Below are 22,415 nucleotides of genomic sequence, written 5' to 3' on the forward strand. Positions count from 1 at the left end.
CTGCATTGTTTTTCTGCCTTGAACTTGAGGAACTCGCATTGAACACATCGTAATCTTGTCATATCTCCTTCCACCTCAAAACCTTCATCCTGAAACACAACAATCAGCAAACAACCGCTGACTAAATTCCCTTTATTTTTACAAATATTTGCACTGGATATATTTGATTTATGAACAGTCATGGATTTACACAATTGAAAAAATAACGGAAAAGTCTGCGGAGTATCAAAAACTTAAGCCAGCATGTTCATAGGTCGGAACTTTTGTACTAAGTATCGTTCAACTTAAACACTTGATTTTTATATACAAAACGGACACTTTTGAGGATCATTGCCTGATCTCTCAATTAAAGATATCCCTGCAGGGAAAGACCACTACGGAATATCGAGATTCACAACACAAAAGTTATAACTTCTGTATACGGTGGGATTTGAAAAAACAATTTTCAACCTTGGTTACGTCTTTACTTTCTATATTTTTACACATTGTGACTTTTAATATTTTTATCTTAAAACTAATAACTCAGTTATTTTAGAAGATAATTAAACGAACCTCAGATTCATCCTCAACCATTTCAACTTCATCATCTTGAAGTGGGTCATCCTGAACAATAAAAGATTAGAAAACATTTTTTTAAAATTCCGATTTCAATCTAACAAGGAACAATCATCTTAAGGATATCAATTGAAAAACTATCTTCGATGCTTATTAAAAAAGAAAGAAAAAAAAATGGACTTCAACAGGCAAGTTCAAGCTACCAACAGTTTATTCCAAGATAATTTGTATAGGGGGGAGGGAAGGGTAAATAATATCTTTAAACGTTAACCTAATCAACCCAAACAGAGATTACTGCTTTAGGTCCAGAGAAGACAGAAATCACACAGAATGAATGATAACAACCCATTATGAAGTTCTTGGGTAAAAAAAAAGATTTTTAGGCCGGTTTAAAAGGGTTAAAGGGGGGGGGGAATGTAATGAATATTCCACCTCAGCTAGGTTTGCCGGTTCATAATCCAGCTCTTCTTCCATATCATCCCGGGATACTTTCTCTTCAACTTCATTTTTCTTGTCATCACCCTTATCTTTTACATCTTCTTTCAAAGTAGTTGCCTCGTCTGTCAATTTTTCTGGAGTCTCCGGCATGATGAATAAAATTAAATCTGAAAAAATATAAATATAATCATTTTTGTTCGTTACTTCAATTTCATCAAAAAACATATCAGAGGGCAATATACTGACAATATAAAGAAAATATATATATATGAGGACCGTTGAAAATATCAAAAGTAATGAGAATTAATGAGGCAATATAAACTGGGGATTTGTCAACGATTTCAATCTCCACTTTAACTTCAGGTTCCTCTTACGGAGCAGAGACAATTCGCTCTCGAGTCTCGACTCAGTGCTGTTCAGTTCTTTGGAAAGTTCGGCAGCCTCATTCAAAATCTTGAGTTTAGAGGCCGACCGGACGATCTCCCTATTAAGTGAAGGAATTAGCAATCGTAACTCCTCAAGAGCCACACTTTGATTAAATCTTCTCATCCTTTCGGAGAAATTATGATTTATATTAACATTCGCTAGATCTTCACAAATCTGCTTTCTCGAAGTAATTTTAAGAGGTAGAAGCCTGGGTTGTAATATCACTGATTTCACAAATTTATCTGACTGTCCTTGTTTGTGAACTTTCGCCGCTCGCAACCATGCTGAATTCATTTGAATCCGAAAGATAAACTTGGGCTTCCTCCTTTGTCGTAGTTTGAAATCAGATGTTAAGATCAATTCTCTTTTCTTTGTTCTCTTGGAAACGTAAATGCCATGGTAGTCATAATTAGAGTATGTATCAGAATTGCGACGCGGCTGATAAACTATTGGAGGCGACTTGAAATCCGTAGATGGCCGACCAAAGTTTTCAATAGACTGCCGCGTAGGGAAATCATTGATCACCAACACTTCATCGTCACTATTATCACCAATTTCTTCGTCGAACGGTAGGGGGGTCCCGAAGCAATCAATGTTTTTAGTTTTAATTTTAGACTCTCCCATCCAGTTAGGAAGGGTCTTGTGCTTTGCATCCCGCCAGTTAGGAAGGGTCTTGTACTTAGCATCCCGCCAGTTGGGAAGGGTCTTGTGCTTCGGATTCCGCCGGTTAAAAAGGGTCTTATGCTGAGCATCCCGCCAGTTAAGACGGGTCTTATGCTTAGCATCCCGCCAGTTAGGAAGGGTCTTCGATTTACCCTCCCCTAGACCATGTACTACCCCATTCCAGTTTGGAAGAATATATCTTCGCGGGGCAGGTATTTTCGTAGATTCATGGTTCGTTATACTTCTTTTCGTTTTAATATCTTCACTTAAAGGGTTTAAAAAATTCTTCTCCACCGCGTCGACATTAAATAGAACCAAATTGGAGGTTTCGAAGTCGAATAGATGCGTCGTGGGATCCATTTAAGTCCATTTAATAGATTTTCAGTGAGATTTTAGTTTTACGGACATGATAAGAGGAAGATGCCGCAACTATTTTCAAAATTAAATATGAATCCACTTTTCACAATCAATAAATCAAATAAAGTGTAAAATAAAACCTTTTCAGCATCGTTTTAGCTTACTTTTTATTTTTTGATGAAATTAAACCATTTTACAAGCGTATGAGGATAATATAAAGCTAAAAATTTAGCTGTAAATAATTTTCTATTGATAATTTTATAAAACATTTTAATCGTCTTTGTTTTCATAATTGCGCAGACGCAGAGTAATAATTTTGTGCGCATGCGCCGTTTGTTACGAAATGGCGCATGCGCGTATTTAACACATCTACGCAGGCGCATATTTTTACTACCGACGCTTTGAGTTTGGTTTGGCGTGTATTCAAGAAAAATCTCGGTCGGAAATACGCCGAATTTTATTCCTGATTTTACTTGTTTCGACAAATGGATTTTGATATTTATTATTTCAGATAAATATTTACAAAGTGTTTGGTGAAAGCATCAGTCCTGTTGATTCCCGGAGGTTGGGCTAGTCTAGGTTGATCCCTAGACGTCAACATGGATCCGGCCGCCGATTTAAATAGTCTTAATGGGGTTCTAGGTAAATATAACATATTAATTTAGAATTGGTAATTTCCTAGTATACGATTTTTGGACCCCCCCCTCCCACAAAGGCTGCACCGATCGGACCCAAATTTTGTGTGGGACCTCAAGTGGGTAATTTCCTAGAGAACGATTTTTGGACGCCTCCCCCCTTTCCTTTCGATTTAGTACAAGACTGGTAATTTCATAGTAAACGATTTTTGGACCTCCCCCCCTCCTATCAATTTTGTACATGGATCTTAAATCTAAGACATGTGGCCGCAGCGCTCGGTCCAGAAAGTGTCTAAACTTAACCTAACCCGTGGCCGCAGCGCTCGGCCTCCTAGCCTGTCCTAGCCGCAGCGCTCGGCCCAGAAAGTGTCCAGAAATTCCTAACCCTAAATAACAAAAAAAATAAGAAATAGTAAATTTGCTGAAAATAAAGTGGTCATGTACAAAATAGATAGGAGGGGGGGGGCGGGGGGGCCATAAATCGTATACTAGGTCGGACCCTACAAGACTTTTTCAACAATTTTAATTAAATGTAAGACATGTGGCCGCAGCGCTCGGCCTCCTAGCCTGTCCTAGCCGCAGCGCTCGTCCCAGAAAGCGTGATAACTCAACCTAACCCGTGGCCGCAGCGCTTGGCCCCCTAGCCGCAGTGCTCGGCCCAGAAAGTGTCTCAACTTAACCTATCTCTAAATAAGCACTAATTTAATTGAGTATTGTTGATAAAGTTTAGCACAAAATTGATAGGAGGGGGGGGGGGGGTCCAAAAATCGTTCACTAGGACGGACCCCTCTAGTGACCACAGGGATCAGGTTAATGAACGATCAAAATTTTAAAAATTTGTGTTTAAAACTTTTTATTTTTGTTAAAGTTTGTCAATGCGCGAAAATATATTGTGAAATTCCCAAACTTTTTTTTTGTACTGTACAAAGAGAATCACAGATAAAGCCACAATTAAAAGTTGTAATGGAAGATGTGCGCGAACCGCCTAAAAAGCGTCTAGTATAATATAAGTCGGATTTAATCTCATTGCTATGTGACTGATTTATTCTGCTGTAACATGTCTGATTTGAAATGCAATTAATCTCAATGCTACATGTCTCCAATTAATATCAATGCTACATGTCTCCAATTAATCTCAATGCTACATGTCTCTAAATAATCTCAATGCTACATGTCTCCAATTAATCTCATTGCTACATGTCTTCAATTAATCTCAGTGCTACATGTCTCCAATTAATCTCAATGCTACATGTCTTCAATTAATCTCAATGCTACATGTCTCCAATTAATCTCATTGCTACGTGTCTTCAATTTAGCTCAATGCTACATGTCCGAACTATTCTTAATGCTACATGTCTGCAATTATTTTCAATGCTACGTGTCTAAAATTTAGCTCAATGCTACATGTCCGAATTATTCTTAATACTACATGTCTTGAAGAATTCTCAATGCTACTTGTAATTTTTAGAAAACGATTTTTGGACCCCCCTCCCCCCCTTCCAATCAATTTTTGTATAAGCGTCTCATATTTAATACATGGATAAAGTTGGTCATGTGATGTGGCCGCAGTGCCCGGTCCCGTAGCCCGTCCTAGCCGCGGCGCTCGGTCCCCTTGCTGCAGTGCTCGGCCCAGAAAGTGTTTAAAGCTAATCTAACCTTAAATATATACTAATTTTGCTGAAATTGAAGTTGTGTCCTGGCTGCATCGTTCGGCTTCCTTGTCTATTCTAGCCGCAGCGCTCATCCTAGAAATTGTCCTAACCTAACCCTGAAATAATACGTATTATATCATATCTGTTCGGTTCCATAGTAGTAAACCTATTGTGTAAGAATTCCCATTATTACACGGTTCAGGAGGAACAATTTTAATATTGTTCGCTTCCTAGCGTTTAATAATGCTTATTCTTAAACTGTAGGTGCAGAATTTTCATTTTTTAACGCTCAGACCGTGTAAGAATGGAAATTATTACATGGTCAGAGCGTGAAAGAATGTATATTCTTACACGCTCCAAGCATTAAAGAATGGAAATTATTACACTAGTTGAAAAATATTCATTCTTACGCGCTCCTTATATTGATCTTTTCAACAGAGATCAATATTGATATTAACTTAATTATTTTTTACTAACAACATGCACAGGGCAAACGCACCTTTTTCTTTTATATTAATACATGCAAACTTACCTTTTTATATTAAAAAATAACATGCTCACTTACCTTTTCATGCTCAATTACCTTTTCCGTTTTTTGAAGTATTGATATATCTTAATTCAGGAATTTCCATTTAAATCTTAACCCTAGTCCTGACAGAAGAGTGGAACCCCCCTGTGATTAATTAATATTTTCTGACCTTTCCAAAAAAAATTAACTATGAACTTTAAACTTTAAGTCTTCCATTGGACATTTTCATCAAACTACAGAGTCACAAAGCATACTGCCCGACTGCCTACTTTATTCAATTTTATTTTAGTTTTTCTTCATTCCAAACCAAGTTTGGTGAGATTTTGAAATAGTACGGTCAGAGCTTTTCAAAAATGAAAAGGTTTGCCATGTCTTCACAATTTCAATTAATTGTTTTTTTTTACTTTATTATAAAGTTCTAAATGTACCTCAGCGTGAGTCAGCAGTCACAATATCTTGCATAGCTCGAAATGATAAAGTGAAACCACAATCAAAACCTGAAAAAGTTTATAGTTTATAAAAACTTATCATTGAAATACTAGTGTCACAAAAACTTCTAGTGGGGTCTTAGCACTCCATGGCAATGAAAACAAACCAGTAAATCTTGCTTCATGAATAAAAGACAAAGATCTTCATCAGTTCATGTCGAACTGATTACTAGATAACCTGCTTTAATCTCCTCTTCTTGGAAGAATTAGGATCTAATATCCAGGAAATGATTTCTTCTGTAAATGATTTCAAGATTTTGTTCAGTAGATTAAGACAACCCAATACAATACCTTCTCCCCATCTAAAAAAACTCAGAGCACATTCAACATGCTTTATTTAAATGTAGTATCAACTTGAAAAACAAGCAATTTCATTAGAAATTGGTTAACAAACAAACTAAACAAAGGAAACAATCACACCACATGCATTACTTTTAAATTAAGAACAAATTTTTACTTATAAAATGGTTTTTAATATTTAACATTAGAAAATAAAAAACAGTGATAGGCAGAACAAGAGCATAAAACTTAATTGCAACATTTCATAATGTTAACTATTCCGCCTTGAAATAGTAGGATTTCACTAGAATTATTTTTTAGTATAATTTCTTCACTTGGGTATGTGCCCATGGAACCTCACAAATATGATATATTAATAATCTTATGAGGATAAAAATGTAATAATGGAATTCTTAAACTCGATGAAATAATCTTTATGTATTCTTTAACGAAGGCCGCCGTTTAAGAATTTCCATTATTACATTTTTTTCCTCATAATATTATCATAATAGATATTTGTTTGTTGTATATAGTTGAAATCTAGGTCTTTTACAAAATTGATGGTGGTGGGGGGGGGGGGGGGGCATAAAGCGTTCTCTAGGACAGACCCGCTACTTGTCTGAATTATACTCAATGCTACATGTCTGAATCAATCTTAATGCCACTTGTCTGAATTATTCTCAATGCTATATGTCTGAATCAATTTCAATGTTATATGTCAGAATTAATCTCAATGCTACATGTCTGAATCGATCTTAATTCCACTTGTCTTGAATTCATCTCGATGCTATATGTCTGAATTAATCTCAATGTTAAGTGTCTAAATTAATCTCAATGTATGAATTCCGACTAAAATACACTTAATTTCTGCATGTTAAAATACACTAAAATTAAAAATTATTCTTAATGCTACTTTTTAGAGTTCATACCAGAGTTTTTATCAATGCTAATGTAAATATTTATCTCAATGCTACATGTTTAAAATTAAATATTGATTGTTTGATAAAGTTCTTTTATTAATTTAGACATGTTCCCGTCTGCAGATATGCCGGAGAACTTTCTAGAGGACTCAGAACCTTTCTCAGGAACTCATACTTTAATCAAATATTGCACTTAGAGAACTAAAATATATTCTGTTCCGCTACATTTTGCTTCCTTGATTTTGGATCCTGTTGATCTAAGAGCAGAAAATCCCAACCCCCTTTCCACATCAACAAATCTAAGGACAAAAGTTTCCAATTTGAACAAGCTAATTAGAAGTTTCTTAATGTTTAAATTAAAACATTTATACCTTAAATATCGTAGTAATGGATCCCCCTTCATCGATCCAGTATCTTCCTTACATTCTCTACATATTTTTGTAGTAGAAATAAAATTCATTAAAATTTATTAAGTTTTTTGTTGCATGTTTTGATTAAATCTGGATGGAGTAGGGACTGTAGATAATGGTGAACAAAATAGAATTCAGGAACTGGAAACTCAAATACAGGTTTAATTGGTTTAATAAGTGTGTTTATGTTTATATATCACGGGTGTGATAATTTAAACATCTCTTTTCCGACTTCTTTGACCGTTCAGGAGTTCAGCCATTTATCGAGCTAGTTTTTTGAAAATGTTCAGGTTTCCAGAACTTTTGATTTCATATGGAATATCATTCCACATATTGATAACTCTTGCACTAAAAAAGTTTCTTCGTATTTCGGTTAAAGTCTGGTTTCTAGAAACTCAAGCTAGGATCTTTAATTCCCCTTAATTTAAATTAATTATTAAACAGTTAAGAAGCAATTTAAGAAAAAGCAAAGGAATAAAAATACCATAGTGCACAGCTCATAAGAACTTGCTATTTTTTTACTTCTTTCGAATTTCTAAGTTAAATTAAGTATGATCCGGACGTTAGAATTTAATTAGTAAGGACAATAATTAGTTTTTGATAAAAAGCTCATGAAAGCAATCGTTGAAAGTTGGAAGATAAAATTTATCTTTATCAGAGATAAATAAATGTCTTTAAAATGTCAAAATGTTGTCATAATTTTTCCTTTTTTAGCACGCCCAGTCGGAGAAGGTCAAGCTTGAGCAGAGAATGCAGGCCTGGAAGGAAGAGGAAACGAAAATAAAAACACAGGTAGATAATAGATATATATTATAGATAGATACTAGATAGATACTAGATAGATAATAGATAAATAATATATAAATAATATATAGATAATAGATACATATTATAGATAGATATTATAGATAGATACTAGATAGATAATAGATAGATAATATATGGATACTAGATAGATACTAGATAGATAATAGATATATATATATATATTATAGATAGATAATAGAAGATACTAGATAGATAATAGATAGATAATAGATAGATAATAGATAAATAATAGATTGTCCTAAGAAATAATCAGAAAGTGGTTAAAAACTAAGAATTTGAGCACCACCACACTTAATTTATATTATTTGGGGGTCTAACTAAGTTTTTAAATACTATTTTTTTAAAGACCAATGCTTTCAGACGCTCACTTATTTTTATCTACATTTTGTCTGAACGTTCTGATTCAGGGGTTCTTTTAAAAACTTTACATACGTTGTAGCACTCACGAGTCGCGAATCACAACTCACCAGTCACCATGGTTCAATTTTTAAATTTTTGGGCATGTTTAAAATCTGGAACATTTCGATCCATTGAAATCAAGGTCAAAATGTTTAACTCTTAAACTTTTCTTACATCTTCAATCAATCAATCTAAAAATGTCCAAATATTTAAATATTGAACCATGGTGATTGCCACATTGTCTAAAAGATCGTTTCTTTTGGGAAACCTTGTATGATTTTACATAATATTTTTTCCTTGTAGGTCGCCTCATTGACAGATCAGAATACAACCCTGTCCTCAGAGATTACCAATTTAAAGGATCAGGTTCCGATGCTTTGTAATAAAAAAGGGATTTCTTTTATAACTAGCTGAAGGGCCCAGCGTTGCCCGTAGAAAAAAAACCTTCGAAAAAAAAAATTTAAAATTTGAAGAAAAATAAATAAGAACAAAAAAAATTTTTTTAGTCTAGAACACCCTACCGGCCATCCATGAGTGTCCACAAAAAATTTCAGCCCAATCGGTCCAGTCGTTTGGCCGGCTTTAGGAAACATATATGAATGTATACATTTACGAATGTCTTGTTTTATTATATAGATTTATTCAATAATTGCTTCCATTATTTGTAATAATGCATTGTTTGCTTTTATAGCAATAATATAGGAATTGTTTGCTGTAACATTTATAAAGGATGTGTTTGCGCTATTTAGCAATTTTAAAAGAATTGTTTGCTCTAATGAACCATAATAAAGGGATCGTTTGCTCCATTTTGTAAAGTAAAGGAATCGTTTGCTCCATTTAGTAAAACTAAAAGAGATATTTGTGCTAAAGTAATTGTTTGCGTTATTTATCAATAATTAAAGGGACTACTTGCAAATGTTCTGGAGATCAAAATAGCTTTATTTATCAATGATTTTGACGTAAAAAAGGGATTTTTACTTAATTTATGAACAATTAAGGGATTTTCTGCTTTATTTATCAAAATAATAAGGATTAACACATGATTTTTTAAAGGAAAAAAAGATTTTTTTACTTCTTTTTTGTCAGTAATAAAGGGATTCGTTATTTGTTTTTTTTTTTTGCTTTATTTATTTTATTTATTTTCGCTCAAATATATATATTCAAATGCATGTTAGCGATAGCTGCCCAAACTGCTGAACCAAATTGGCTGAAAAGTTTAAAAAAAAAAAAAAAACTTTTTTTCAAACGGGTACTTCAGCTAGTGAGTAATAAAGGGATTGTTGCTGAATATTACGGACACAGATGGAATTTAAAGAATTTGAGCCGCGGTTTAAATCCGCCAAAACCCGGTTTGAATTAAGCGCCGTCTTAAATCTTTAAACATTTGATACAATTTTAAGTGGAACCAACCATATTTAAGCCGCCGCTCAAATTCTTTACATTCGGCCACTGGTTGCTTTATTGATTAGTAGTGAATATTTGTTAATAAAAACGAAAGGATTTTTATCAACATGATTTGAGCAGGGGGGGGGGTGATACTTGATTTTTAAAGAGAATATATAATACTTTAATCTCCTAGGTGGAGGTTACGAATGAAGAGATAATGGATATGAGAGAAAGCTTTAAAAAACTAGAATCCGAAAAGGAGAATTTATCTCTACAGGTCAGGGGGGAAACTGTATATTAAGGGAATTTGACATGCTTCATCCAGAATAGCATACACTTGGTATTAAAATGTCTTTTAATAGAATGTTTTTATGACGATTAAATTTGATCAACGTTACTACTTCTAGCAATAAAACATGATCAAAATATGACTATGGGATTCAAAGATCCGACAGGGTTCAAAAACGTTGTACTTCTATAAATCTGTTCATAAATAGGAGGGACAATCGTGAGAGTCCCGTTTTTTGGCCTTAACTTGACAAAGTTTTAAAATATATATCGAAAAACTAATAAATGTATGATAATACTAATCAGCGGCCGTGCTCCATACAAATCCTGTTGAAGCAATAATACAAATGGTCGACCAAAATTAGATGGAAATTATGAAAGTTACGACTTGAGACAACAATAATATAATATGGTCAAATTTCAACCTTGTGATATTTTTTTCGATTTTTCCCGAATTGTCTCAATAAGAAAAAAAATTAATTTTGACAAGTAGGCTTGAAAGTTTTTAACAAATATCACTTTTTCGATTTTAAAAACGTTATAAAAATCGAAATATTTAAGTTTGAGCTGTTCTTTTCAAAGATTTTATTGATTTACTTTCAAACAAACATGTTTGAAAAATATCATACTAATATTAAAAATTGCTATTTAGAATAAGCAGAAAGGAGAGAAACTGCAAATGTTAGAAAATAAACAGATTTCTTTAGAAAAGGAGCTCTCGGACTATAAGGTAATTTCTAGATTATTTTACTTGATAAGAACATTAATAATTTGACAAATTTTATATTTTTGTCGTGCTGTAAATTTGTGGAAAATCTATAACAATATACATATATTTTTTTAAAAAAATTGTTGGTTGGTTGGTTGACGGATTGATGGATCGGTGTTTTGATGGACGGATGGATTCATTGATGGATTCATAGATGGATTCATTTAAGTATTTATTGATGGATTGATCGATTGATTGATTGATTGATTGATTGATTGATTGATTGATCAGGAGAAAAGTGAGAAGCTTGTTAAATCTGAACTGAATGAACGGGAAGAAGGAAAGAAACTACGTGAAACTATTGTTCAGCTTCAATCCTCAGTCCAGGAATATGAATCCCGTATGCAGGTAAATAGGCAGGGGTGCATATTTTCTGAAGAAAAAAAATTCTTTCCCCCCATCCCTTTTTTAAAGAAAACAAATTCTAGAAAGTTTATATGCTTGCGCGGAAACAAAAATTTAGGATTTTTTCGCTAATTGGGGAAATTTAATGATTTTTAGGGGAACAGAAATTTATGTTTAGGTAAAAAGTATCATAAGTTTTTTTAATAATAAAAAAGTTGCGGTTTGATGTCCAATTTTTCATCCCCTCCAACCCCCCTCCTCCCTCCCAAGGGTGCTCTGGGAAAAAAAATTCCATATGTGCGAGTCATTTTTCAGGAGGCATTAGGGTAAATCTAGCTCAAAGGCGAAATTTCAGTATTTTAGAATAATTTATCCAAATGACCATCCATTTTACTTCGGCTAAATTGTTTTAACTTCTTTTCCCATAGTGACCTTTCTAACATTGTGTGAAACATCTTAAATGTTTTATTGATGTTTATGTTTTCTAGGCTCTAACCTCTTCTTCTGAGGAAGAAAAGAAAGCCTCCGCCACGGCTGAAACCAAGTTGAAGGAGGCAGAAGCTGGTCGTTCGGAGGCGGAGAGAAAGGTGAATGAACTGGAGGTCCAACTCACCGAAGCTGAGGCCAAAATATCTGCTACTTCCGGTGCCGGAGAGAGGCTGCAGGTTCTTGAGATTCAACTCCAAGAAATCAAAGATAAACTCTCCGAGGCTGAGGCAAAAGTGTTAGAGGCCACCAGTGCCGGGTACCCGGAGAAGGTTGAGGAGCTCGAGGGTAAACTGCGAGAAACCGAGGCCAAACTGTCCGAGGCTGAGGCTATTATGAGCGAATCTGCAGGGTTACCGGAAAAGTTAAGATTGTCGGAAGAGAAGTTTAAACAAAAGGAAATTGAACTCTCAGCGTTACAGAAAAGGAATCAGGTTAGAAGAATTATTCAAAAGAGAACGACCTTACTTGTAAAAGTGATCTATTTAGAGGGAAAACTGCTACATTTTTTCAGGTTTTTTTTCGATATAAAGACATCATTGGAGGGAGTTTTCGTGAAAAATAATGACGGGGATTAATGGAGCGTCGGCCTCGCATTCATTGAATGATGGATTGTCTGCTGATAATAATAGTGATACTAGTGGATTTCAAAGTTAATTATGTCCCATTTTTATCCTTCATCCCAATTAATTTTTCGCGAACGCTCCCTTTGAATAATCGTATTTGTATAGGAGGCTATCGGAGACAAAAACAAGAAGATTGCAGATTTGAATGCCGAGCTTACAAACCTCAAAACAGATTCGGCGGCCACCGAATCAAGGAACGAGTTCTTTATTTTATCAGTTATAACATTCATTTTAAAATTCTCTTCATAACATGAGTAAACAAGTAGATCTTAAAAGGGGANCATTTTTGGTTCAAATCTTTCAATTTTTTGGCTGCACGCCTAATTAGTGATCGAAATTCCTTTGAGATCATTTTATCTTTTTATCACAATCTAATGAACTCTTTAATTTAGCATGAACATGTTAAGAGATAACCTTGGTAAGTAATAAATAGATGAATACGATCTAAATGCAAGCATACATATTTTATAAACTGGAGCACTTAGCTTGGAAATGTATTCTTTTTTAGTTCAAAATTAAAGAAACTAATTTGGGAAAGCAGGAAAAACCAAGAAAAGCTGAAGTACATTCATAGAATGAATTAAAAATATTTTGACAAAAGAGGGAAACTTGTATTTTTAAACAACTCACACCTTACGAATTATGCACTTAATTGCTTCAAAATAATTTTCCCGTTGTAAATATTTAGTTGAGACGGTGTTCATCAGTATTATAATCAACTCATTTAGAAATTGTAGTAACATTTTCTTTGTCTTAACTGAAAATTTACAAAAATTCACTTTTTGTTCAGACGAGGTTAATAAGAGCCTGGAGAAGAAGAACGGAGAGTATGGAGAGATCGTTGGTAAACTACTCAATACGGAGCTAGTCCTCACCCAGATCAAGAACAACCTGGAGACAGTAACCAACCAACTGCAGACCAAGGAGGCCGAGATTTCAGGGCTCAAGCAACAACTCGCACAAAGCCAAAGCAGTTCAGGTTAGAAAAATGCGAGAAAAAAAAATAAATGAGTAAAAATAAGCTCGAATTTAAATACTAAAACAAAACTATCTTCTGAAAAGAATTCCTACAACGGCTTACATACATTGCTTTTAAAAGTTCATGATATAGATGTATAAAAATTATAATTTATAAGCTATAGCTAAAAGGTGAACAATTTCTTTGCCAAGGATATTTTCGTCAATCTTTAAGACAGGATAACAATATCTTTAAAAGAGAAACTCTTGCCTTATTTTTTCGTGAATTTCCTTGTTATATTATCGCGGATTTGCAGAAATATTTTTCTAGGAGATCAAGAAAAACTACAGGTTGAGTTGAACACCTTGCGCCAGGAGTTTGCGTCCCATGTTCAGCAGCTTAATCTCGTTAAAGGAGAATTGGAAACGGTTAGAAGAAAGGAGACAGAAACCTTCTCTCAACTAGAAAATATTAAACAAGCAAAGGTATAGGCATTGCGTAAAAAGTATGGTTTTAAGTATGGTTATGGAATTAAGGGGTTTTGTAACCCCCCACCCCCCTCATCCAAAAAATTAGGAAGAATGAATTTAAACATGTTTTGGCAAAATAATTTGATTGTATTTTCGTTAGCCCCCCTCCCCCTCTAAAGAATAAATAAATTTTATGATTAAAAAAATATATTTTCCCCAGGCGATTGTTGAGACAGAAAACAAGAAGCTGTTGGACGCTAATCTCAGAAATTCAGGGATATCTCAGGTAACTTAGAGTACAAATCAAATGGTGGCAATAAAAAAAAACGTAGAAAACAGAGGTTTTGGTTTTTAAAATTTTGGGGCGGGTCATGTCATTTGAGTTAAATTGTTGTCATCCGATGCCCTCATTTGACGTATAGCTATTAGCTATGTAGGATTTATCTATTATTCAAAAATGTCGCTGTTAACTTTAGTAAACCAAAAAATTCAAATCGTTGTAATTAGTTAATTTATGCCATAATAAATAAATATGTTAAAAAAAACGGCTATTTTGTGTTTAAGTAGTTTCCTAGTTTACTTTAGATTTTTCTTTATGAACTTCGAATCATATATGTAATGTATATTGTATATGCCACTTGTATTTAGGAGAGTATGGTTGAGATGAATAAGTTAAAAAATGAAAACCATCGCAGATTTAAAGATATTGAAGGATATATGATCCAGGTAGGATTTTATTAAAAAAGATTTTTTTGATGATAATTTATGCTTCCTTTCTAACAGCAGACTGCAGACTTAATTTCATGNACTTAGTCACTGCGCTACCTCCAAAAGCTTTGTCTCGTTAAGAATGAAAAAGATATCCATGATTTATCTTTAAAAAATGTATTATTATTAATGTGGTCTCTCTAAAAAAGTCATTTGCGGATTTTTGTCTTAGAAACAATGCAGAACATTGCGAGAACTTGAAACTTTCTAAGCTGGAAAAACGATGATTTCTTCCCCATAAAAAATGAGTCAAAAGTTTAAAAAGTACCGTTGTAAATCGGGCACACACACCCTCCTCTCCCCTCTTAACCCTTAACGTTTTTCTAGTTTTTTTTTTGCTAAATTCCTGTGATAAGGTGAAGGAACTGGATGAAGCTAAGAAAGCTGCTGAAAAAGCTCTTGAAAATCAGAAATCTGAATCCATGCAGCTTCATAAACAGATTCAGCAGTTTCAAACAGATAGGTTAGTTTTTTATTTCAAAATTAATTTTTATCAATAAGATTTTCTTTTTTTTTATAGTTAAAACGTTATTTCTTATTTGTGGGATGATTATTGAGGAGAATATTTAATTTTCCGGGGGGGGGGGACGATCTAAAAAGGATATGTTCCATTACTAATACTTAGTTTACCTCTTAGTTTCACAAATTCTTAGATATATGGTATAATGTATTGTATAGTGTACTGTATACCCTCTGCCTTAACAAGTAATAATTACAAACGTCTTTTGCTCTCCGTTGTGTTGATCAGTCAATTTTTCATTCTAATTTGTGATTTAACTGACATTTTTGGGAAATCAACGTAACACTTTCCTGTCAATCGGTTCTAAATAATGTTATTTTCATTCACAGTTGCTTATATATTTGTTATATTCTTTTACAAAGGTAATTACTATTTGCATATTTTTAGAGATTACAATTTGTAAGTGACGAGCAATTGATACATACATGTTTTTAATGCAGATAAATATTTTCCCCAATATTATTCTTTTCTGTTCACTCTGTACTTTTTTAACTGTGTTGCATTATCTTCATTATGTAATAATGATGTTTATTATTGAATATTTAGGTTGGCTCTGATGGCTGAGAAGAATGCTCTAGTAGCGGAGAAGAAACAAACGGAGAATAGGTTGAGAAATACAGAAGCAGATCTTGGAGCAGTTAAAAACCAGAAAAATATTGCAGAACAAAGGTAACAACCCCCCCCCCCCCCTTTCTACCTTCATCTCGCATACCCTCTCAATCCCATTTCCCGCCCCCTTCATAAAAAAAATAAGCCCGGTTTTTTTAGTTTGAATGTTAAAAGGGTTTTAAATTGTAGTTCTGGAATGAATGAATGAATGAATTAATTAATGAATGAATGAAAGGACGAAAGGATGAATGAATGAATGAATGAATGAATGAATGAATGAATGAATGAATGAATGAATGAATGAATGAATGAATGAATGAATGAATAAAGCAGTAAAAGAACAAATAAATAAATTCATAAATTAATGAATGAATGAAAGGACGAAAGGATGAATGAATGAATGAATGAATGAATGAATGAATGAATGAATGAATGAATGACATGCTGAATCCTCGGCGTTGCACTTTAAAAATAAAATTTCGAATTAAAAAAATGTAAAAATAAAATTTCGAATTAAAAAAATGAATTTAGAAGAAGAAAAATACGATGACAAAAACTGAAGAAAAAATATTTTCAAAAAAATAACTATTGACGTTAATTAAACCCCCAAAGGTTTATAAAAAAAATCTTGATTTAAATTTCGCAGTACCACAGAAAATTTTCTAATTTATTTAGATTATATTTATTATACTATAGTTATCTAATGTATACAATCTATCTTATACTAAATAACGTTGTAAAGCAGAAGAATTTATTAGAGAATATAACAGGATTACTTTAGGGCGGCGGAAGTAGGAAACCTGAGAAATATAAACGCTCAGCTGGGAAAGAGAATATCAGAAATAGAGATGGAAAGAAACAGGTAGAAAAGTATTAAAATGAACTGATGAAAATAGAGAATTACATACGTGGGCCATCTTAATCGTAAAATTGTTGCCCTTGAACGAATATTTTTCCCTTGAACTATTTCTCAGCCAGCTAAAAATTATTACCAATAAATATCCCTATAAATGCCTATAAATATTACTATTTACTCTGACGTCTGGTTTACTGACTGTTTGTCGGGGGGGGGGGCAAATTACCCCCCCCCCCCCACGTCTATTTTCTTATTGTGATACAAATATATAACATTTGATACGTTTTTGGAAAGTCCTTGGGCTCTACTTCAATAATTGCAGAAAAAGCATATTTGCAAAAATCCAAATATTTTTTGCGAAGTCAATTTAAAAAGCAAAAAATGTGCGCACAAAAAAATTACGCAAATTGCAACAAGCTATACATTTTTGAAAAGTCTGTTACTGAGCGAATTCAAATATGCAAAACATTTGCAAAATTAAAACCTAAATGTGTTTTCAAGAAACGGGAAATGTGAAAATTCCCTTTAAAGGCGTCCGTGCACAACTCTGAGCAAAATTTCTTTGCAAAAATTGAGCAATCTGTTTGCTTTTCTTGTAGGCTTTTAAACTAGCTATGAAATGTAGAATTTCAATGACTGGAAGTAGGTCTAAAGATAGATGTGCTCTAGGCCCAACTGGGGGGAAGGTTACGTACCCAGGTGGAGCAGGTAGAAGGCATACAAACATTTTGGACGAGTATCCAAAATACCCTGGCGCACCTCTTTAATGCACGGACAGTTTTTAAGCATGTATTTCAGGACAGGTGTAGTCATACAGCTCTAGTCGTGAACTGAAAGAACAATATAATCAGTCCCGACTAGTATAATAATCTAAATCTATTGTTTATACTTGTAAAATAATAAAAGAATTTACAATATAAGCCATTTAAAGTTGCCCAGGATTTGCGTTTATAAATAATAAATAAAAACACTTACAAAGTTGAACTGGCCAAGGGGTTTGTAGCCGTAGTAGATCTCTATGCTTTGCGGGTTGATCGTGAAGTAGGATTACTAGCTCTGCAGTCAGATAGGTATCAGGAACAAGACTAAAAATGGTGAGTTGAGTATTGGCTCTTTTAGTGTATCTTCAGATCCTTTGCTTAAGTAACAGTTTATTCACATCGATACAGGGACTCATGTAAATCTAAATAGTACCTATTAATGATCCGCAGATTGAGCCTAGGATCAGTCTTCTCCAGTGGAGGCTGGGAGGTACATGTGAGGTAGATGAGGTACAGTTATGGTCCGCTGCTAGGAGGAGGTCGTGAAAGTGTTCATCGACCACCCAACTTGAACTAAATAGGTTAATGTTAGAACAAATTGATCATAGGTCTCAAGTATTCATCATGTTATTCACCTTTTAAATAACAGATGGCTGCACCAGTAGGCGAGGTAGGAGGAGATCCTTGAGAACATGAACCAGATGGAGCACTACAGGTTTACGATGCTCGGGCTGGAGGAGTAGATACTTTCCGTGTGGATCATCGGAAGAGTAGGTTGTGACGGTGTAGAAGAGACCCGTCAGGAGCTGCATCAGACCGTGGGTGATCCGAGCAGAGGTAGTAGCGCAGTTAATGCATAGCAACGAGGTACGGTTAATCCTAACAAAGGTTTCGTCAGAATAAGTAATGAGTTCAACTGTTAACTTAAGGCTCAAAGGTTTAAAGGCTCAAAGGTTCAAAGGTTCAAATTCACTAATGTTCACCTGGTATAAATATCTTGAGGCTGAGCCTTACGAGAGGAACGTGGAGGAGGTGATTTGTTCCCCAAGCATCGGCTTCCTGCTGAGTAGGATCAAGTCGGAACTGCTCGATGATAATTTCTCTCAGGGGTGATATCTGAATTCCCATATATAAATCATCTGTGCAACAAGGGCTTGAATTGAAGGATGGATCAAGGAAAGCAATATTAAAAACATACAGATGGTTTATAAACCTTGATTAAACGCAAAAAAAGCTGGCTAGACTTTTAACTGCTGCTTTAGGAATAAAACTTTGAGTTCGATACATAAAACATTCTCAATATTTGGTTAAATATGGGTAAATGCAGTTATATAGGAATAAATATATGCAGTTATCATAAGAATAAATATCTAAATATGAGAGCATAATCTTGAGAGTAGTCTATAGTTCACGGTTTAAATGTTTATAAGTAGAGATGAGAGCTCCATGAATTCAGCTGACTGTCTTCTCTTCTGGGGAGTTTCTGTCTGCTCGTCATGCTGCGTTTGGTTTGGAGATACCCTGAACAAAGACGACGTTTAGATCTGTGGGATCTTACAATAGATTTTGTCTGGTATAGATGGGTAAAATAAGGCATTTAGGCAGTAGGTATATAAGCTTGAGCTTCTTAGCTCAAATACTTTTCAAGTTACTGCAAAAAAACGATAGGGGGTAGAAGTCAAATTGACCCCCCACCCCCTCATTTAGGTTTAAAACTTTGTTCATCCAATTTTGCGAACAAACCCTTTAATATTCCAAATATACAGTTACAGTCAGACTCAGAGGTGTGGGTCCCTTCAGAAGATTTGAGCTACCTAGTTCAAATACTTTTAGAGTTATCGCAAAAAAACGATAGGGGGGAGGAGTCAAATTGGAACCCCCCCCCCTCCCCCCTCCCCATTTAGGTTTAAAACTTATTTATGGTTCATCCAATTTTACGAACAACCCCTTTAATATTTCAAATATTCAGTTACAGTCAGAGGTGTGGGCCCCTACAGGAGAGATTAAAATATCTCGAGCAGCAGATTCCGGTAAATATAATTTTATCCCCCCACCCCCAAAGAAAGTTTTAAATTGTATTGTATTCAGTTTTGTACCACATAACTTAGATCTAATGATTTTAAAGACGTACTAGTAGCTTTTTTTGTGTTTGGGGGGGGGGGGAAATATTGAAAAAACTTCTAAAGGCTTACTTATATATAACTGCAGGATATCTTGTGTTTAGGGTTTGACGAGTACTATTGAGAGTTTAAAGACTACCCTGGATCAGAAGATTAATGAGAATACTAATATCAGAACTCAGTATGAAGATCTAGCTAACAACTATAATCAGCTTAGAGAGAACCAGGTCGGTAATCTAACTCATTGATTGATTGATTGATTTGAATAAATTTCTCATCTTACACTAACTTGTGTACTTAATAACTAACTCAATTGCTCATTTAATGATGTACTTATTGTACTTCATGTTCATGTTCATGTTCATGTTCATGTTCATGTTCATGTTCATGTTCATGTTCATGTTCATGTTCATGTTCATGTTCATGTTCATGTTCATGAATGTGAATGTGAATGTGAATGTGAATGTGAATGTGAATGTGAATGTGCATGTTCATGTTCATGTTCATGTTCATGTTCATGTTCATGTTCATGTTCATGTTCATGTTCATGTTCATGTTCATGTTCATGTTCATGTTCATGTGAATGTGAATGTGAATGTGAATGTGAATGTGAATGTGAATGTGAATGTGAATGTGAATGTTCATTTTCATGTTCATGTTCATGTTTTGGTAATGATGTTTTTATTGTTATTATTATTATTGATAATGTTAATGTTATTGTTGTCATTGTCACTGTCATTGTCATTGTCATTGTCATTGTCATTGTCATTGATATTTAATATAATCACTAATCAGGTAATCGCCAACAATCATCTGCTTGAGATTGAAACTCTGAAATCTAATGTGCAAACCCTTCAGCACTCTGTACTACAGGAGGAGGAAACATCTAACCAACTGAGGTCGGGCTTTTCTTACAAGTTTGTTTAGTACAGTGTTCGACGTTTAAATCAATACAACTAAGACAATTTTTCAATTTTAGTTCTGTTTTCTCAACTAACTTTTTTCAAATAGCAAGATTACAAGTAATCTAAGAGCAGTTGTAAGATTGACCGCTTCTCTTTATTTCCATGTTTATGTGTATCCATGCTGTTAGAAAGCTTGGTAAACGTCTAATGTCGTTCTCATTGTATAGATAAATACGTCAACGACTGTATAAGCAGGTGTAACATATTTTATTGAAACATTTTTTATTTTTAAGAACAATATTACTTTAGTAAGAGTGAAGAATTTAGTCAAATGATTTCAATCAAACCAACTAAATGACAAGTGATGTCATTGCAGTGCTAAAAAAAAATGAATTAACATACTTATGAGTGTAACACTTCGAGAGCACTTTTCAGCGAAATAAACCCGTTTTGAATTGAATGGGTTTGCAGGCTTAATGTTTAGTGATCTTACATTTCCACCGCCCATTTTTTTATTCTCTAAATATTAGGCATCTTTTTCGGATCAAGCATTGTTTTGAGTTTAACAATTCTCAACTAGCTGTATTTGTCTATGTCATCGAAAAGGAATCTAAATTTTTATGATTGTTATATCTAGATCTAAGCTTGCAGCTGCTCAGAGCGCTCTAGCCGCAGCGACAGCAGTGTCTGCTGCACCACCTCCTGTTTCCCCGGAGAAGGTTCGTTCTTGATTTTTTATCATCTTAACAGACCTACCCTTTTTCCACAGTTAAAGGGACTGTTAAAGTGACCCTCAGTGCAAATTGTAGGCACTACAAAAGTAACTACAAAAAATCACACTTCCACATTATCAATCAGATAAAGGTTTTTAAGTCTCTAGGGTGCCGTTGTTTATCGGGCATTGTCATCTTAGCATTGAGGGTCACTTGAAATTACGCGTAATAAAGTTTATTTATGTCATTGTAATGGGTAGTATTAAGTGCAAAAAAGTTTTTTTCGGCATTTTTATTTTTTCTGGTTTGTTTAAGATCAAAATGAAAGTATTTTCACACCGAACGTAGTGAGGCGTGAAAATCCTTTTTTTTGATCGAAAACAAACTAGAAAAATAAAAAATCACAGCAAAAGCTTTTTCGCACGTATGATACCCATTTCAATAACATATATAGTTTTATTCAGTTTTACTCAAATTATTTAGAAGCAGGTCGATAAAGTTACTTAATCACCCTGTTGTAGGGTAATTAAGTAACTTTATCACCCTACAATGAGACAAATTAGGTATGAAATTTGAAATTTTAATAGCAGGATGAAAAAGTTACTTTTTCGCCCTGTTGTAAGACGATAAAGTCACTCACCCTACAACGTGAAATATTAGGTGTGATAAATTCCATCAAAATTGAATTAAGTTATTTAAGTTGCGGGTCACAGTACTTAGAATTTCTGATAGATTTTATCCTTGATCACGATGTAGACTCCACTATAAAACCCTGTATTCCTGTAGGTAAAGGAGGTGGAGGTGCTTACCAGGAAGGTGTCCGCGTTGAATAAGACCCTGACAAGCAAGGATACTGAGATTATTGAACTAGAACAGAAACTGGAGGAGGCTAATAGACTGGTAAAATTTCAATCAATTAAGCAAACTTTAATTTTCCTTATTCGATAATGAAGTTTAATTATGAAATTAGAAGTAATATTTGGAAATGAACTGGCCAAACAGATTTCCGTTTTTCAATTTAGATTTTAGCATGTTTTACGTCTTACTTGTTAAGTGATGTCACTGCACTACAAAAAAAGATGAAAACTCTTATGATTTAACTCTTTGAATTATATTTTTATTTAATACTTTGAAAGCACTTTAACTGAAATCAGGTTCTGTGTCCATATAATTCCAGTTCTGATCCCATATGGGATCGGATTTGAAAGTACATTTAGGGGCATGAAAATACACTTTCTGTGTCCTTGTGAACTTTG

At 34.1% G+C, this 22,415-nt stretch overlaps 2 protein-coding genes across 4 annotated transcripts in view; one reads left to right on the forward strand and one right to left on the reverse strand.

The window, feature by feature from the left end:
• LOC111711263 (zinc finger protein 236) overlaps positions 1-2,473 on the reverse strand; it is a 7,885-nt gene extending 5,412 nt beyond the window's left edge. The window contains exons 1-3 of one of the 2 annotated variants that reach the window (XM_023485563.1): positions 999-2,473; positions 553-605; positions 18-89 (exon numbers count right to left, since the gene is read on the reverse strand). In XM_023485563.1, coding sequence (XP_023341331.1) covers positions 18-89; positions 553-605; positions 999-1,218 — 345 coding nt within the window. In that variant the 5' untranslated portion in view covers positions 1,219-2,473. Of the gene's footprint in view, positions 1-17; positions 90-552; positions 606-987 lie in introns of both variants that reach the window. The other variant, XM_023485562.1, reaches the window with a different exon arrangement.
• Positions 2,474-2,921: 448 nt separating this feature from the next.
• The window catches only part of LOC111711262 (neurofilament heavy polypeptide), a 33,213-nt gene continuing 13,719 nt past the window's right edge, over positions 2,922-22,415 (forward strand). For both annotated transcript variants that reach the window (XM_023485560.1, XM_023485561.1), the window contains exons 1-23: positions 2,922-3,081; positions 7,048-7,107; positions 7,456-7,511; positions 8,067-8,144; positions 8,883-8,945; positions 10,159-10,242; positions 10,906-10,983; positions 11,254-11,370; positions 11,856-12,287; positions 12,585-12,673; positions 12,872-12,897; positions 13,270-13,458; positions 13,768-13,922; positions 14,128-14,193; positions 14,556-14,633; positions 15,032-15,138; positions 15,742-15,864; positions 16,586-16,666; positions 19,391-19,451; positions 19,646-19,768; positions 20,337-20,440; positions 21,084-21,165; positions 21,946-22,059. In XM_023485560.1, the coding sequence (XP_023341328.1) occupies positions 3,039-3,081; positions 7,048-7,107; positions 7,456-7,511; positions 8,067-8,144; positions 8,883-8,945; positions 10,159-10,242; positions 10,906-10,983; positions 11,254-11,370; positions 11,856-12,287; positions 12,585-12,673; positions 12,872-12,897; positions 13,270-13,458; positions 13,768-13,922; positions 14,128-14,193; positions 14,556-14,633; positions 15,032-15,138; positions 15,742-15,864; positions 16,586-16,666; positions 19,391-19,451; positions 19,646-19,768; positions 20,337-20,440; positions 21,084-21,165; positions 21,946-22,059 (2,409 nt within the window). In that variant the 5' untranslated portion in view covers positions 2,922-3,038. The remainder of the gene's footprint in view (positions 3,082-7,047; positions 7,108-7,455; positions 7,512-8,066; positions 8,145-8,882; positions 8,946-10,158; positions 10,243-10,905; positions 10,984-11,253; positions 11,371-11,855; positions 12,288-12,584; positions 12,674-12,871; positions 12,898-13,269; positions 13,459-13,767; positions 13,923-14,127; positions 14,194-14,555; positions 14,634-15,031; positions 15,139-15,741; positions 15,865-16,585; positions 16,667-19,390; positions 19,452-19,645; positions 19,769-20,336; positions 20,441-21,083; positions 21,166-21,945; positions 22,060-22,415) is intronic.

This window comes from Eurytemora carolleeae, unplaced genomic scaffold, assembly GCF_000591075.1.
Source record: "Eurytemora carolleeae unplaced genomic scaffold, Eaff_2.0 scaffold1101, whole genome shotgun sequence".
In the NCBI taxonomy this organism is placed as follows: Eukaryota; Metazoa; Arthropoda; class Copepoda; order Calanoida; family Temoridae; genus Eurytemora; species Eurytemora carolleeae.